A 16,503-nucleotide genomic window follows, 5' to 3' on the forward strand; every position below is an offset into this window, starting at 1 on the left:
GAGAGAAAGAAAGAAAGAAAGAAAGAAAGAAAGAAAGAAAGAAAGAAAGAAAGAAAGAAAGAAAGAAAGAAAGAAAGAAAGAAAGAAAGAAAGAAAGAATCACTCGCTGGAACAATCAATGTAAAACCAACTGCAGCCAACAATCCCCGCCACGGGCCTTCGACTCTTACTACTTACGTTCATCCCAGTCAACCAGGATGAAAGACAGAGCAGAGGCATGAAAGGGACAGAACACAGACACGCATGTGGAACGCAATCAGCACATGAAGTGCTGGGCTGGGGTCAGGAATACTTGGCCTCTCAGGTCATGGGCAAGTTACTCCATCCATAGAAAACTTTTGAGCCCCCTTCCTAGTAACCAATGAACACAGGCTAACAACTATCAGTACCATAAACTTACCATTTGCTCCCCAAACACAGAGGGCCCAGAGCATTCAAAATAAAATTAATTCTAAATAAGACATTCCTAAGGAAATTATAGTCTATCTTTCTGTCATAAATAACCAAGAACTCTAACACATACAAATAAATGTCACTAGGAAGGTGTGACATGATGGGCTTTCTGACTTTAAACACACAAATTGGGATTGCTTGTATGAGCATGTCCAAGCGCTATTTACTACAGCATGGAGCATGGGATATTACCAGTGGTGGCTATATCACTCTTCTTGGTAACCATTAACTACCGATGGCTCCTCTGGAAGGAGTGAGACTGAGACGATGACCCACACCCCAATAATCCTCCCCATCCCAGAGGTCTTATTGTTTTTCTACTCCCTCTTCTAAAAGGTTCACTAAGCCCTTGTGGCAGTGAGCTACATGTCCCATTTAGGAATGGGCATACACCAATCACTTATTCTTAACTCTTTTACCAGCTATGAGTGACTGCACAAACTACTCCCATGTTTATGTTTTTAGGACTCCCATGGTTACCATGGTGCCAAGCAAACAGCATGCAGTAACTGCAGAGTTACTACAACACAAGACTGGCATGTTCCTCTGGTCTCATGCAAGTTAAAGTGAACACTCATGTTAAAGGAATCCCTTACATTTTTGGTAAATCCGTGGTTGCTGGGTAAATTTTAATCCCACCCACTGGTCAAGCTAGCAGCTTTCTCTATCTTGTGCTCATCACTAACCTTGGCCGTTACAGATATGCCTCCCTATCTTCTGGCACTTCATTTTACTTAAACAGAAAATACTCTTTAACACCACTCTGTCCCCATAACATTCTAAAGTACATACCTCCATGTGATACCAAAGGTTGGTCTAGGAGAAGGATATGGCCATATATCCAAGGCAGGTTTTGCATTATAATTAAAGTAAGGGACTTCCCGGATCCCTCCTTTTCTGGCCAGCTTTTTCAAGTCATCATTAGGTAACACAAATATGCTCTTTTTGCTGCTCTTGGTAATGAACTTCCTATAGGACGGCAGGGCAGTTCCTGAGCGGGTCTTCTTGGGTCGTGAGAACTTCATCAGTTTCACCCTGTCTCTCGTGGAGTACTCTTTGCTCACGGTCATAGATGTCACCAGTGTGCTCCCTGCAGTGGTCAGGGAGTCCGTCACTGTCGTGGTGACCACGGTTGTACTCTGCTCCTTTACAGAGATGGCGTCCACACCAGCGTCTGGGGAGGGTGTGGAGAGCTTTGTCACAGTGGTAGTGGTAGTTGTGACTGTGGACCTGGCACAATTTTCTGTGGAAGAAACCACAGTCTGCTTGTCGCCTTTTGCTACCTTAATGACAGTTTTTGATTCTGTGGCAACAGTAGATGTCATTGTGGTGACTTCTGTGATGACTGTCTTTCTTTGGGATTCTCCATTGATAGTCTCATCTTTGCTGGAAGGTAGTCCGTTGTCATCCATGAAGCCCTTGCTAAGGTTAGAGTCCTTTCCAGTCCTAATAGGAGACGGGATAACTTTCTTAACCTCTGGACTCTCAGTTTCCATATCTTCCACCTGACTAAGTGAGTTCCGATCTGGACAAGGGGCTGGGGGCATGATTACCTGGGTACTGGCAGACTCTTTGGTGGATGGTAGGGTATGGAGGCCATCTTGGTGATTACCTTTGGCATCTGAAGAACTCAGTGAGTATGAGTTGGTTTCTGAAGTGTTTTGTTCACTCAACTCTTCCATAATGATGTCACCGTTGATGAAGGGCTTCGCAGCAGATTCCTTCCCAGCCAGTGACTTGGTATTCCCAGGGATGACTTTATTGATGTTATTGACCTTTGGTTCTACAGCACTACTCACAACTTTACCATCGGAGCCATCCTTCATGCCTGGCCCCTTCAGGTACCCCTTAGCTTTACTATCTTTGCCATTTATTTGAAATTTATTTGCTTTCTGTCCTTTCTTTTCAGACTCTCGAGGTTCACTGTTCTTTCTGTCAGTGCCATGTCTTAAACTGACTTGGTCAGTACATCTGTTAACTGCTCTCTCCTCTGGCTTTTGATGCTGGCCCAGTTTCTTACCATTTGCTTCAGTTACCTTACCCTGTAGTTTGTCTTCACAATTTTCAGTAGACTTAGAAACTAACTGACATTTTGTTGACTCCACACTTTCTACATCTTGGTCTGGAGTTATGAACCGTTTAGAGGTGGCTTCATTGCTGTTCTGAACAACCATATCTTCTTCAGCACTGTCCCGAATACACATAGTATCAGAGCTATTTTCCAAAGTGCTACTATAGTCAGAGTCTGACACCTTCAGTCTCCCATCAAAGTCCATTGCTTTTGAGAAGGCCCGGGCATCTCTGTCACGGGGACTTTTAGGTACTGATGCAGGTAAAGTACTCTTGGAAGAAGACACAACGGTGCTGCTATCGTCCTGTGAGAGCAGCTTCTTGCTCTTATAGATTGAAGTGCCAACATCGTCTGCACTGGTTGGTTTAGAGTCATCAGTTGTAGAGTCGGTCACTTGTGTTTTAGTCTGACTTTGTTCCGAGACCCTGGCATCCAGGCTGCTTTCACCAGAGTTCTGGCTCTGACAGTTTGGCCCTGAACTCTGAATGGAGATATCATCTGATGCTTGATCTTTTGGATCAGGTTTGTGCGTGCTGAGACTAGGAGGGCCGATGCCAAGAACCAAGGGGTCACTCTGGGAGCCCCCCAGCCCCAAGTCCACAGTGCTAGCCTGACTCGGACTGGGGCTTTGCTCCTGTCTAAGCAAGTCACCCTGATGCCCTTCACTTGCTTTTGTGGAGACTGGAGACTCAGAGGAGCTTTTTAGAGCACCCGTGGGGGGCTTGCCCACCCCCTTCACCCCACTCTCCAGCTTTAACTTCTCAAGGCGCTGTTTTTCTTCCAGTGTAAATTGTCGAATCCTCCGTTCCAGAAGCCCGTCCAACTTAGAGGATTTCGTTTTCTTTTTGTAACTAGTCCTTAGATGGAAGCCCTCACTAACATTGACCACATCTACCTCTGCACTTTCCAGACTGCTCACATGTGACTCTGTTTTCATGGTATCATCGATCTCCATTGGTTCTTCCTTGAAGGATTTGTCATTATCAGAATCTAAAAGTTCTTTTACATCTGTGGATTAAAGACATTGATAAAAATGTAATTTTTACTCTGAAATGGGGAATACATGAAGACTATTTTTATTTCCAAAAGTATCTACTTTTCATTATCTTCACACTTATAATAGATCAAGGACACTGCTAAACTTTAAATGGGGCTAAAATATAGATACATTTAATTTCAAATACTGGGAGACTCTGAGATTTGGTACCTAAAATGATGGGCTGTTATAGTTGAGAGCTGACAGCTGATGACAGGCTACTGAGTACATTATGCCTGTTAACAACCATGCTGACCTTGAAGTGTGATGCCCACACTGGGGAAGCAAAGGCAGGCACAGTCTGAGTCTGATATCCTGCGCTGCACAGCAAACCAAGCTCAACAAACCAACCAGGAGCGGTCTCTATCTTATTACGTGGGACCAGGCATCTCAATTGAACACAGAGCTCACTAATATAGCTAGCTAGTCTAGCTAGCAAGGCTCTGGCTTCAAGTGCTGGAATTATAGGCAGGCTACCAAATCCCAACCAGAATGTACATGCATTCTGGGAATACAAACTCTGAGTCTTCAATTTAAACATCAATCACATCATGCAGAATGCTATCTCTCTAGTTTGCTTATGTATTAAAAAAACAAAACAAAACAATTTAAACCATTTTTATTTCTATATCTCACTGGCCCTAAAGTTTCTCAAAAGCTTAGATACAGGTGTTCTCACAGGATCGAGCAGTTCCATTCCTTGGTGTAGCACTGAGAAGTAAAAATCTGTTTCTCCAGGATTTTGTACTCAGAGCTGTACAGCACATGAGTTTGATCTCTGGAACCCACAAGACAGTAAACTGAATGCTTTTATAATATACAGAAGATAAGCTGGTTATGGTGGCACCGTTATCCCAGTACTGTAGAGGCACAAGCAGTAGATCACTATATGTCCCTGGCCAGGCTGGTCTACACAGTGAGTTCCAGGCCATTCAGAGTTATATACACACACAAACCAAATCCTAGAAACTTAGTGTTAATGTTCAGAACAGCTAAAAAGCAGAAAAGCTGAATTATCCATTTATCCACTGGTCAATGACTGGACAGATGAATTGTAGTCTACCAACACAGTGAAGTACTCTTTGGAATACACTACAACATGGATGAACCTTGAACACATCATGCTGGATAAAGGAGGGCAACAGACTGCCTATGCTCACTCAACTGAAATGTCTAAAACAGACAGGTCCACAGAGAACAGACCAACGGGGTGGGATCAGAAAGCAACTTCCTTTGGCATGATGAAGTGCACTCACTGTATGAGAGGTTGTGGTGTTTGCCAGTGGGAACCTGACCGGGTACTCACCACCCCCTGCCTCCTGCCCCTGCTTACCTTGGTCCTTTTTCTCAGGTTCCTTAGACAGCTCCATTGCCCCTGCGGCAGCTCCAGCTGTGGTGTCTGCTTCTCTTGTTTCATCTTGTTCAGAATCACATTCTGTCTTCATTTTTTTTGGACTTCGTAGACTTTTTCTTTTCTCTGACTCATCCTTATTTTCATCTGTATTATTTTTGGCTAAAAAAGAATCACATGTATGGCCACAGATATTCTTAATATTAGAATTTTTAAAAGATTTTTTTAATTTATGTGTCTTTGTGCCCTGAGAGGTGAGAAAGGACAAAGTACCTACAAGTAACTGAACTATGGTCTCTACAAACCACTCCTAACCTCTGAGCCACTACTACTAGTATATTGAAAATATTGTAATCACGCAGCTGAATATTTTTAAAAATTATTTTCTCTCATCTTTCTTAAACTAAAATCCTATCTATCAAAGCCTTATAAATAAAGGTAATTGAAAAATCTTTAGAGTTTGTGGGGCTGGAGAACTGGCTAGGCTGGTTAAGAGCACCTGTGGGTTTGCAGAAGACCTGGGTTCAGTTGCCAGCACTCAGAACTAACAGTGGTTTAAAGTCCTTTCTACCTCCAAGGCCAGGAGATTCAATGTCCCTTTTCTGGTCTCTGTGGGCACCAGGTATGAACACATGGTACACATATATACATGAAAGCAAAACGTTCATATACATAAAATATAAATAATCTTAAATTAAAAAAAATTAGAACATCTAACTAGTAAATCAAAACAGTAATTTTCCATATACTATTAAATAAATAAATAAATAAATATTGCACAGGATGGTGGTGGTACACACCTATAATGGTGGCACTGGGAAGGCAGAGGCAGGTGAGTCTGAGGCCAGCCTGGGCAACAGAGCAAGTTTAGGACAGCCAGAGCTACACAGAGAAACTGTTTTCAAAAAACAAACAAAAACTCTCAAGACCATAAGAATTGGAAACATTAAAGATTTGTATTAACTGTATATGTTAAAACAGCTGATTGCTAACCTCCATCAAAGGGCTTTCTGTAGTTTACATTCGTGTTGCCTGGTAACTTGGGAAGAAATCTGTAAACGTGTGTCTTACTAATCCAGCTCCAGCCGCCATACCCTGTCACTCGGTACTCCTCACCTTTCTGTTTCCAAACCTGGTAAAAATGGATATATAACAGTTAAGGAAATGCACGGAGAATTAGAAGCCCCTGTCAAACACAAGCTAAGGATCAGGCACACTGGGCCAGATGCAGTGGGAAGGGAAGACAGGCACGATATGCCCAACCCTTATGGACCCACATGGTGGGAGCAGGAGAACCAAGTCCTATGAATTATGCTGTGACGTGTGTGTGTGTGTGTGTGTGTGTGTGTATGTATGCGTGCGTGCGTGCATGCGTGCGTGTGCATGCTTTCTCCCTCCCTTCACATAAATAAAATTATAATAAAAGAGGGCTGGAGAGATGGCTCAGTGGTTAAGAGCACTGGCTGCTCTTCCAGAGGTCCTCAGTTCAATTCCCAGCAACCATAACAATCTGAAAAGGGATATGATGCCCTCTTCTAGTGTGTCAGAAGACAGCTACGATGTACTCATATACATAAAATAAATACTTTAAAAAAATTATAATAAAAGATTCATGCAAGTTAAATTTACCAAATAACTGTATTTTCAGTAGCAATCTAAAGAACTTGTAAAAGAACTTCTATTAAATTTAACAATGTTTTTTATCTTTATTACTAATTTCAACAAATTGGTCTCAAATTCTGAGAAAACCATGCTTACATGTGCTCACACTGCCTCATTAATTAAGATCATGACAAAGCAAAGTAAATGGGCCAAGTTCAGAACGCCACGTGCACCGAGGCCGACCACAGTGACAGTTACCTGGTGTTTCACTGGAAATGTGTATTTTACCCATGTGGCCTGCTGCATTGTCTCCTCCTCCTCTTGTTTTTTCTCCTTTTTTTTAACTTTCTCCTTTTCTTCCCTTTCAATTGATGTCATCCTATGTAACCTGAGAATACACAGATTTTAAAAAAAGAATCCCATTTAATTTTGAAAAATAAACAAAAAAAGATGTGAAAACTGAAAATTAGGAAGAGAACCAGAGATTACTTGGTTACAATCCTATACCCAAGATGCTCCAACAGACAGAACAAGCAGATGGGTCATTTCCTAAGAGACCAAAGTGCTTTACTCTTGTAAAGACCTCTGCACAAGCCAACACTCACACTCCATAAGGGCCTATTATAAACAGAACTGATGCCACACAAGCGACGCAAGACAATGGCTTGTACCCAGAAAATGCAGAGACTTGGGGCAGCTTCCATGGGGTGCAGAGGAGCCACCAACCACAAAGCCATCCTACTGCTTCATACCTTCTTTTCCAAATTGCTAGCCAAACTAGGAGGGAACAATACGGTCCCTAACGAAAGAAGCCACCACGGTCTGTCTGATAGCCTTTCACATCTATTTCCCGCACAGCGCCTGTCTGGGCCCTTTCTCTCACTAGTACTGGACTATTGGTTCTTCCACTTATAAAAGGTCTTTGCCAATTGAGGAAAGTTTCCATTGTGGTGCAAATGTTTCCCCTAAGCTTGCCATCTCTCTTTTGAATTTGACTATAATAATGGTTCTCCACTCAGAATTTTAAATTCCAATTTCCTTCTCTATGGTACCTGGGCTTTATATCTGTGTAAAAGGTATCAAAACAAAAATATAAATTAATCCACCCTTTGCCTTTCTTCTATTAGCACATGGTTTTGTTCATTCTCTTCCCTGAAACATGTCCTCTTTTGTTAATGACTTGCTCAGTATTGCATGGCTGGGCTTCCATGGCTTCCAGGTCAGTTTAAGCACTCCCAGGGAGCACCGCCAGCATAAGCACTCCTGGGGTACACTGCCAGTTTAAGGACTCCCAGGGAGCACTGTTCTGCTTCCTCAGACCAGGAGGTATTTTGACAACTTCAAACATGTTTTTATATCTGTTGAGACAAGGTTTATGTGTATGTAGCTCAGGCTGGCCTCAAACTTAATTGTCCAACCTCTATTACATAAAGATGAAGTTAAAGATATGTGTACCATTCTTTAAATGAATAATTATCTCTTTCATGTGTAGATGTGAGAGACTGCATGAGTTTATGTATACTTCACGTGTATAGGGGCCCATGGAGGCCAGAAAAAGACATCAGATTCTCTGGGACTAGAGTTACAGACAGCCAGTTACAACATGAGTGCTGGGAACTGAACTCAGGAATTCTGAAGAGCAACCACTACTCTTAACCATCGAGCCATTTCTCTCAAACGCTGTTTTATTGTTGGTTATTTCCTAAGACATGACCTCATGTACCCCATGATGGCCGGACACCTTGTCTCCATGCCCTAAGCACTGGGACTGAAAGTATGTGCCACCATGTCTGGCTTGTTACTTTCTGAGATACGATCTCACCAAGCTTAGACCAAGCTCAGGCTTGGCAGCCGGAGCCTCTACCACTAGACCCAAGACTTTGACAACTATTTCATTCACTTGTCTATGTGCACATTTGTGTGTGTTTGGAATGTGAGTGCCTGTGTGTAAGTGAAGGGTGAGCTCTCAGACACCATCAAGGAAGTATTTTTGTGCTGTACATAAGGGTGGTTAATTCAGACATTCACAGCTGATCCCATACAGAAAGCAAGCGTCTGTGGATCCCTCAGTCACAAATGGAACATCTGCATCTAAGGCTTAGGGCCTATCTCAAAAAAGAGAGCCTATCTTGAAAACGCCTTTCACTTGTAATATTGTTTGTAAGATGGCTCAAGGGGCAAAGACACCCGTCAAGAATAAACCATCTATTCATACCCATGGCATACACAAGTACATACACACACACACACACATACACACACACACAATTTAAAACAAAAAAACATATTTGGTCTCATCTTCATTACAGTTCTGTAGCCTATGAATTATTGTAGACAGGAAGAGACAGTCTTTACCATGAACTCTCAGGTTTTTCCATGATTATGAATGATCTAGCGTTTCAGAAGTCTCCACTACCCACCATTCCCAAGGCTCAGGATTCACTCACCGGGTATGTCCTAAAGACTCCCGCCATATTGGCAGCATCACAACCGGCTTAACTGCACACTCCAGAATAGCGAGAGCCAATGCAAACTCTCTGGGTTTACTGCACATCTGAACAGCCTTGATCCAATTAGCCCTACATTGCAGAAGGAAGAAATCACGTCACTCAGTTGTTCTTAAGAAGATTTTACACATCAGGAGCAGCACCAGGCATCACTCAGTCTCTCAATTCCTCAACCTACAACATTCTTTAACTTTGGTCTCCACTTGACTCTAGGGATAAAATTCTGACACCTGAAGCTACCCAGATATGAGTGCTGCATTGGTACTTCTGACCCACACACATCTTCAGCTTCCTGCCCACTGGGACTTCACTGAACTCATTGGTATTAACATTTTAAGGGACACACTATAAGGATCAATTTACAGGTAGTTAGCATTTTTAATGCAATAAATTAACGTCAGTGTCCTTTACCTGTGTGAAGCCCAATTGGGGTGAAGGAAGGATGAAGGGATGTTGCTCTCTAGCTGTGTGATGGTGAGTCTCAGGGTTGAGATGGTAAGGACTTTGGACCCGTGAACAGACCCGTTCCATTTGAACTCCCCAGCTGGAGTGAGACAGAATTTATGTGCAAGATGCCTCCTCTTATCATGGTCTTCTCTGTGCTGGTGCTTATTCAGAGCAAATGAATTGGTCGAGTACTGATTGTGGTAGACTCGATACTTCCCTTCTTGTCCCAGCTTAAAATAATTGTTGATGTTCCCTTTCATGACCACCTCCTTTTTGGTGCTCAGCCGTGACACCTCTCCTTGGGAGTTAACCACCAGCACCTAAAGAGGAAAATCAGTCATTATTTGTGTCAAAGATGCAAATTTTGTCTGGACAACTGTCTTTCTTTCTTTTCTTTTCTTTTTTTTTTTTTTTTTGGGTGTTTCGAGACAGGGTTTCTCTGTATAGCCCTGGCTGTCCTGGAACTCACTTTGTAGACCGGGCTGGCCTCGAACTCAGAAATCCGCCTGCCTCTGCCTCCCGAGTGCTAGAATTAAAGGCGTGCGCCACCACGCCCGGCACAACTGTCTTTCAATAATCGTAATCTATTATTCCAAACAGGTGACATCTATGACTAAGAGACTGAAATTTAATTGCTAAATTTAGAGGAGTATAGGGTTGTTAAAAAAGAAAGAAAAAAGGAGCTACATTTCAAGTGAGGTTGGAGCTGGGTTGGGTGTTCATGCCTGTAGTCCTAACACTCAGAAGGCTGAGGGGGAGGACCATGAAATCAAGCCTAGTCAGCGCTTCACAGCAAAGCTATCTTAGGGTAGGGAACACAAAGGACCTGCGAAATAGCTCAGTGGGTACACAGGGACTTGACACATAAGTCTGGTGACCAACTCTAATCTCTAGATACCACAAGGTGGAAAGAAAGAACTAACTCCACAAAGTTGTCTGGATACCCCTCACAAATCTGGGCACTTGAGTGCACACCACACATTAATAAAATATAAGTTAAGCAAACAAAAACAAGGTAGGTGGCCAGGGCTACACAGTAAAACAGTAGCTTAAAAAAAAAGAAAGAACTAACAAAGGAGAAATATATGCAATAAAGCTGACTCTGTAATGTCTTCTGCTCACTGAATTTCTAATAAATGGACTAAATTTCTAATAAATGTATACATGTATTTACCATAATACAAGCCTAACAATGTTGCTCTTGGTACTCACTACAAGAAAGAAAATACAATTCAAAACTACATCTATACATTTCCTATACCTACTTTAAACACTCAAGGGTGCAGCCCACATGTGTGTGCCTGTGGGAACTGACACGAGTGTGGGTGCCCCCGAAGGCCACAGGCTTCAGGTCTCTGGGAGCTGGCACTGGGAGGTGCCCATTGGAAGGGCAATCAGTCTCTCCAATGCACAGCTGTAACCATTCACAGTGCACAGAATTTTGTTTTAAAGAGAACACACCTCTTTGCCCTCCTTAAACAATTTATTTGCTTCATGGGCTGCAGCTGCCACCTGCTGGCTCTTGAGCTGACTGAGTTTGCTCTCCGGGTTCCTCAGTCTGGTGATGATGCGAGTGGACCCAGACGTTCCTTTCCCAGCTCCAGGGGACTCGGAAACTTCTCCATTGGACTTCTCCAGTCTGAAATCACCTGTTATCAAATGAAAAGGCCACGGAGTGATGTGGACAGGAAGGAAATGACTATGAGCACCTAACTTATCAACATTCACGCCGGCTATAGTAAAGTCCGACAAACAGGCAGACGATGTCCTTCCACAGCCAAGCAAATGTTATCAGGCCTTGAATGGTTTCCTCCAGAGCAAACACCAAAAGCAAAAAAATCCATGACTTGTTCATTATTTTACTGAAAACAGTGGTACCTGTTTTCAAACACATCTACTGGAAAAGAGGGGCCCCCAGAAACTTGCAAATAACAAACATAACAATTTAAATGCAAAGACATTGCTTTAATTTGTATGTTCAAAGGAGAGTTAATTTCAGAAAGATTACTCACTGAACTTAAGTAGTAATAGTCTTAATTTTTTTTTTTTGGGGGGGGGGGTTTGAGACAGGGTTTCTCTGTATAGCCCTGGCTGTCCTGGAACTCACTTTGTAGACCAGGCTGGCCTCGAACTCAGAAATCCACCTGCCTTTGCCTCCCGAGTGCTGGGATTAAAGGCATGCACCACCACGCCCGGCAATAGTCTTAAATTTTAAACATTAGTGACAACTGAATTTTTCTCTAGAGAAGTAGCACAATTATCTATGGAAACTCATTACAATTATCCTTTTAACATAAGAATCTCTCAACATCTGCTTTTGATGGTGAAAGATGGAAATGTCCAGAAGCAATTTCTGCTTTCTATATGCACAGAGTTCATGTCAGACAATGAACATACATACCCCAGCTACTCATCACAGAATATTTTTCATTAGCCAGAAAATTGAACAAGACCTGATTTTTTAATTTTAAGCTTAAAAAAAGAAATTAAACAGTATAGCATTGGTAAATCTAAGGATGGGAATTTACCACATTATATAGATGTTGTTATTTTATGCAAGTAAAGATAGGTGAAAATGAGAGGTTGTTTACTGTTAGTAGGCTCAATGTGCCCCCCTCCCCACCCTACACTCTGGAGATGTTAGTCTATCCACTTAAACTGTGTAATAGGACCATGTGTCCTGCCTGTGGAAGCAACTACAGCACCCAGACAGAACTGGACAGAGCAACCCCCATCCCACGAGGCCACTCTCCCAGTCAGGCATCACCCTATCCCGTGTTTCCGTTTTTAAATCTAGCTTCTCTTCTCGGCTCCTCTCCCTTTCCCTTTCTCTCGTGGTACTGAATGGAGGGCCTTCCAAGCTGGGCAAGTGCTCTGGCCCTGTCTGAGCCCCAGTGTAGGATTCTGCTTTCCCTGTTAGTGAGGGTGTAAGGTAGAGGCTCTAACTGACACCTCAATGGTAGAAAAACTGTGGCTTGCAGGAAACAATCATCCACAATACCCTGAAGCAGAGGGAAGAGCCCCAGGAAGAGGGAGGCGGAGAGCTTTGCTTAGCTTCGAACCTGACAATGCACCTAAGGCTGGAAACAGTCTTGGTTTTCCTGTCAACTCCACTAATAAAATTTCATTTATGTTTTAAGCATAGTTAACAGTAATAAATCCTAAATAATCCAGAAAGTATTTTAAAAAGCTGTCTACATAATATGCCACTGATAGATCAAGCTAGAGCAGAGGGTGAACATCTTGCCGTGCCAGGCCGGACAGCCAGTTATCCTGGGTACATTATCTTCTCCTGGACTCTTTGTGTGTTGGGGCTGAACTCTTGGGACCACTTATAATATACCATCCTATAATCAACTTTATGGATGCTGTCTGGTTTTAGGTAGGACTTCTGGAAAACAGAAAGAATAGCAAGGGCTTTTTGAACAAAGCCCCTCAATGTACAGCCACAACTCAATGCTGCTCAAAGTGACCACCTGAATTTGCTAGTTTAAGGGTCAGAGTTGAAGACACAGAGAGAAGAGAGGCCCTAACGGAACACACACTACCCAAGGGCCACATTTCTGCCATTAAGAAGGCAATCTCTGCAGTCAGCTTAATGGCAAATCAGATATCTGTTCTATTACAACCTCTCTGGCAAGCATAGGCAAAGGGCAGAGGCTACTGACTCACCAAACAAAGTCAGGAAGTAGAAGGGTTCATGTCTCTGGAGCCTGAGGCCAGTTACTAACGAAGCATTAGGTACTAGTTGGAATTTCTTCAAATCTAGGAGAGGTAATACTGACATGGAGAGTAAAGGTGGGTAACTCTGAATCTGCCAAATTGGCATGTATGGTCAATCGTTCACCCAATAGCAATTCCCAATAGTCCATACTATGTATAGCAGCAGTACTGGCTTGCCAAAACAGAATGGCCCTAGAAGAACCGTTCTTACAAGCTTCTCACTACTCACCCATTGTTATCATCTCAAGTCTACCAAGGTTGACCAGGACAGTATCTTTAAAAAACAGCTCAACTCACAATTTCCCTTGGGTTATAAAATAAGCCATATCCTGTCAAACATAATGCATAGGACACAGAGATCTGAGCTTGGGACCTAGATATAACAACAGTTATCAGATGCAATTGTGGGCCAAGGGTTTTGGAAGTCCTCAGGTGAGAGTGAGGTCTATGCAACATATTAGACAGAGGTACTGTGAGCTGGATATTGGGAACAGACAGGAGTGACCATGCTATGCTGAACTATCAAAGGACGGAACCACAGCTACTGCTGGGTCCTACCTTCAAAGCAGCCCTTGCTCTTTGCAAAAGCATTCCTACCCCATTTCAATCACAGAGTTTTGCTGGAGCCATTAATAATACCTTGCCTGCCCTGGCCACAGGTGTGAGACAATATGATCCAAGATAAGTCACTCAAATTCCTTCCTCAAAGACTTTTGACATGTGCAGGAGGAGGGCCTTTGCCTTTGGACCACAGACCTTGGAAAGACATGAGAACAAATTGCTGGTGCCGTCTTACCTGGCTTGGGAAAGGTCTGTCTGTATTAGGAGAAAACGCAATTATCACACAGTAAGTCAGTTCAAAAAGGAGGGGAAGGGAGAGACCGGGAGGGACAGAGGTAACAGTAGGGGGTGGGGAGAAGACAGAAACAGTTGCTATACCACTAGGTCCACTCACACCACAAGTGTGCTTGGGCTTCTCAGTTATACAAGCTAATTAAATTTCCTCTACATTTACACTATTTTAAGATGGTCTGGTGACTTGCAATAGAAGAAAAAAAAAAAAAAAAAAATCAAACCAACCTTATGTCATATATCAAATTATACTCAAGATAAACTTAAAACAGTACTACAGACTTGTTATGAGAAATTAGTGTAACTATATGTATATTTGTGAGATTATCTTCCTTAATAAGACACAATGTAACATACAGAGAAACCCTGCAGAAAAAGATGAATAAATTTAACAACATAAAAATGTAAACATTTCAGACATAGAGAATTGAACATAAGAAAATTATATCTAAGTACTTATGTAAAGCAGATAGTAATGACTATAATACATAAGGCAGTCTTAAATATCCAAATTCCTACAGGAAACAGTGAGCAGAAACAAGAATCATCAAAACACAGGCTATTAAACAGATTAAAAAGAAGCAACCACATTCATAAGTAAGGATATGCACAGTTTCCCATGAAATCCCTTCTTACCAGTGGCAAAAAAGATAAACGGTGTTAAACATAGGTGTGTGGACAAGGGGACGGACAAGTCTAGAGGTTACGGGGCTGCTTGTCAGCAGTGTCCTCCGCTCTCTGCAAAAGGCACCTACCACTGGACCAGTCAGCCACCTCAGTCGCTGGTTCCTACCCTGCTAGAATACTTGCAGAACACAGAGGTGTGGGGCTGGTAGAAGGAACCATGAAGTTAACAGCCAAATACTATGCAGCAGCTACAAAAATGTGTACCTCTAACAGGAAAAGTCCCTGCCATGTGTCACTGAGTGGAAAACAGAAAACCAAAACAAGATGGAGAATAACACATGGAGAAAGATCCCAGTTATATATTCAAAACAAACAAACAAAAAAAGCCAAAAACAAAACAAACTGTAAACATACACATATGAATGTGATAGAAAATATAAAATACTGATGGTGGTTATGCTTCAGGAGAGTAAAAAGGGGTCTATTCTCTCCTCTTACAGGATTTCATTTATGTAAAACAAAAGCAGTGAGCGCATGTTAATTAAAAAAACAAAAAACAAAACAAAACAGTAATTCTTCCTAACCTACTGAACTTTTGCTTAAAAAATTGAAAATGTTTGAAGAAAAAAGAAAAAAAGAAAAAAAAAATCTCCTTGAATGGATGAGAGCGCTCTTACCTATCTCTTCGTGAACAGAGACAGGTGTATGGGAGTCTCTTTCTCCAATCTCAGGATCATCCGCTGCCTTAGCAGAGTCACTCTGGGAAGAAGTGAGCTCGCGGCTGCTGCAGGTCTCCAGGTTAGGCTGGCTGGAGGCAGTGGTGGCACTAGTGTTACTGCTGTCACATGTCTTGTTAGAGTCTTCTAGAAAAATAAAATACCTGATTTTTACACTGAAAATCACTTCAACATCTAAATGTCAGAAAAGCAATTCATGGCTGTAGGACTTCATCCTGATGCAGTGTTAGAAAGCAACGCCGACCACGGCAGGATAGTGAAATACACCATTAGTCTCTCAGTCCATCAACTCACAGGCTCTTTATTACCATCGAGCACAAGGCAGACAATCTTTCAATATTCCAGAGCTGAGGAAAAGCAACCAGAACAACTGCCGCACGCGACAGCGTGACCCTGTCAGCCATGGAAGATGGGGCTTGCTGAGAGAAACACCCAGAGCATGAAGCTTGTGGTCTCACACTTCTAAAGTGTTCAAATCTCTCCACTAGAAACAGATTGGGAGAGGATTCTGCAGCTCTCAGGTCCTCCACCTAAGTGCAGTCACCTTTTCTGGTGATGTTACAGCATCACCAGCAGTCTACTCCTTACCAGTACAAGAAATTAATACTGGGAAAAACAAAAGCCATGGAGTTCAGAAAGTCCCTGTCTGCCTCCCTCCTCTTGTCACTGAAAAGGTACTCTTCCTAGCATGAAGTAATGACGAACACCCGCGGGATAGGATTTAGATCTTGACTGCACCCAGCATGATGGCTACGATCGCATATAGAATACAGGAGGATACAAGAGTCACCACAAAAGGAATGAAGACCGCCTTTACACATGGAAAGATGACCACTTAACTCAAGCCCAGAGAAATGCAAACTACAGATCAACAGAGAGAACACACTGTGGCTCATACCTGTAATCCCTAAGACAGGAAGACTGTCAAGTATGACACTAACTTAGGCTCAAATAAACAACCAAACATAACAGAAAGGGGCCTTATAGAAATGACATCAGAGCCGGGCGTGGTGGCGCACGCCTTTAATCCCAGCACTTGGGAGGCAGAGGCAGGCGGTCTACAGAGTGAGTTCCAGGACAGCCAGGACTACACAGAG

General features: G+C 42.6%; 1 protein-coding gene across 9 annotated transcripts in view; it reads right to left on the minus strand.

Annotated features, from left to right (window-relative positions):
• Bptf (bromodomain PHD finger transcription factor) overlaps positions 1-16,503 on the minus strand; it is a 101,662-nt gene that overhangs the window by 37,498 nt on the left and 47,661 nt on the right. For 4 of the 9 annotated variants that reach the window (XM_029546503.1, XM_029546506.1, XM_029546501.1 and 1 more), the window contains 8 exons: positions 15,347-15,532; positions 10,929-11,116; positions 9,432-9,787; positions 8,961-9,092; positions 6,772-6,901; positions 5,905-6,043; positions 4,894-5,073; positions 1,246-3,532 (listed from right to left, as the gene is read on the minus strand). In XM_029546503.1, coding sequence (XP_029402363.1) covers positions 1,246-3,532; positions 4,894-5,073; positions 5,905-6,043; positions 6,772-6,901; positions 8,961-9,092; positions 9,432-9,787; positions 10,929-11,116; positions 15,347-15,532 — 3,598 coding nt within the window. The remainder of the gene's footprint in view (positions 1-1,245; positions 3,533-4,893; positions 5,074-5,904; positions 6,044-6,771; positions 6,902-8,960; positions 9,093-9,431; positions 9,788-10,928; positions 11,117-15,346; positions 15,533-16,503) is intronic. The other 5 variants (XM_021213479.2, XM_021213478.1, XM_029546504.1 and 2 more) reach the window with 2 other exon arrangements.

This window comes from Mus pahari, chromosome 14 (genome assembly GCF_900095145.1).
Source record: "Mus pahari chromosome 14, PAHARI_EIJ_v1.1, whole genome shotgun sequence".
Taxonomy (NCBI): domain Eukaryota; kingdom Metazoa; phylum Chordata; class Mammalia; order Rodentia; family Muridae; genus Mus; species Mus pahari.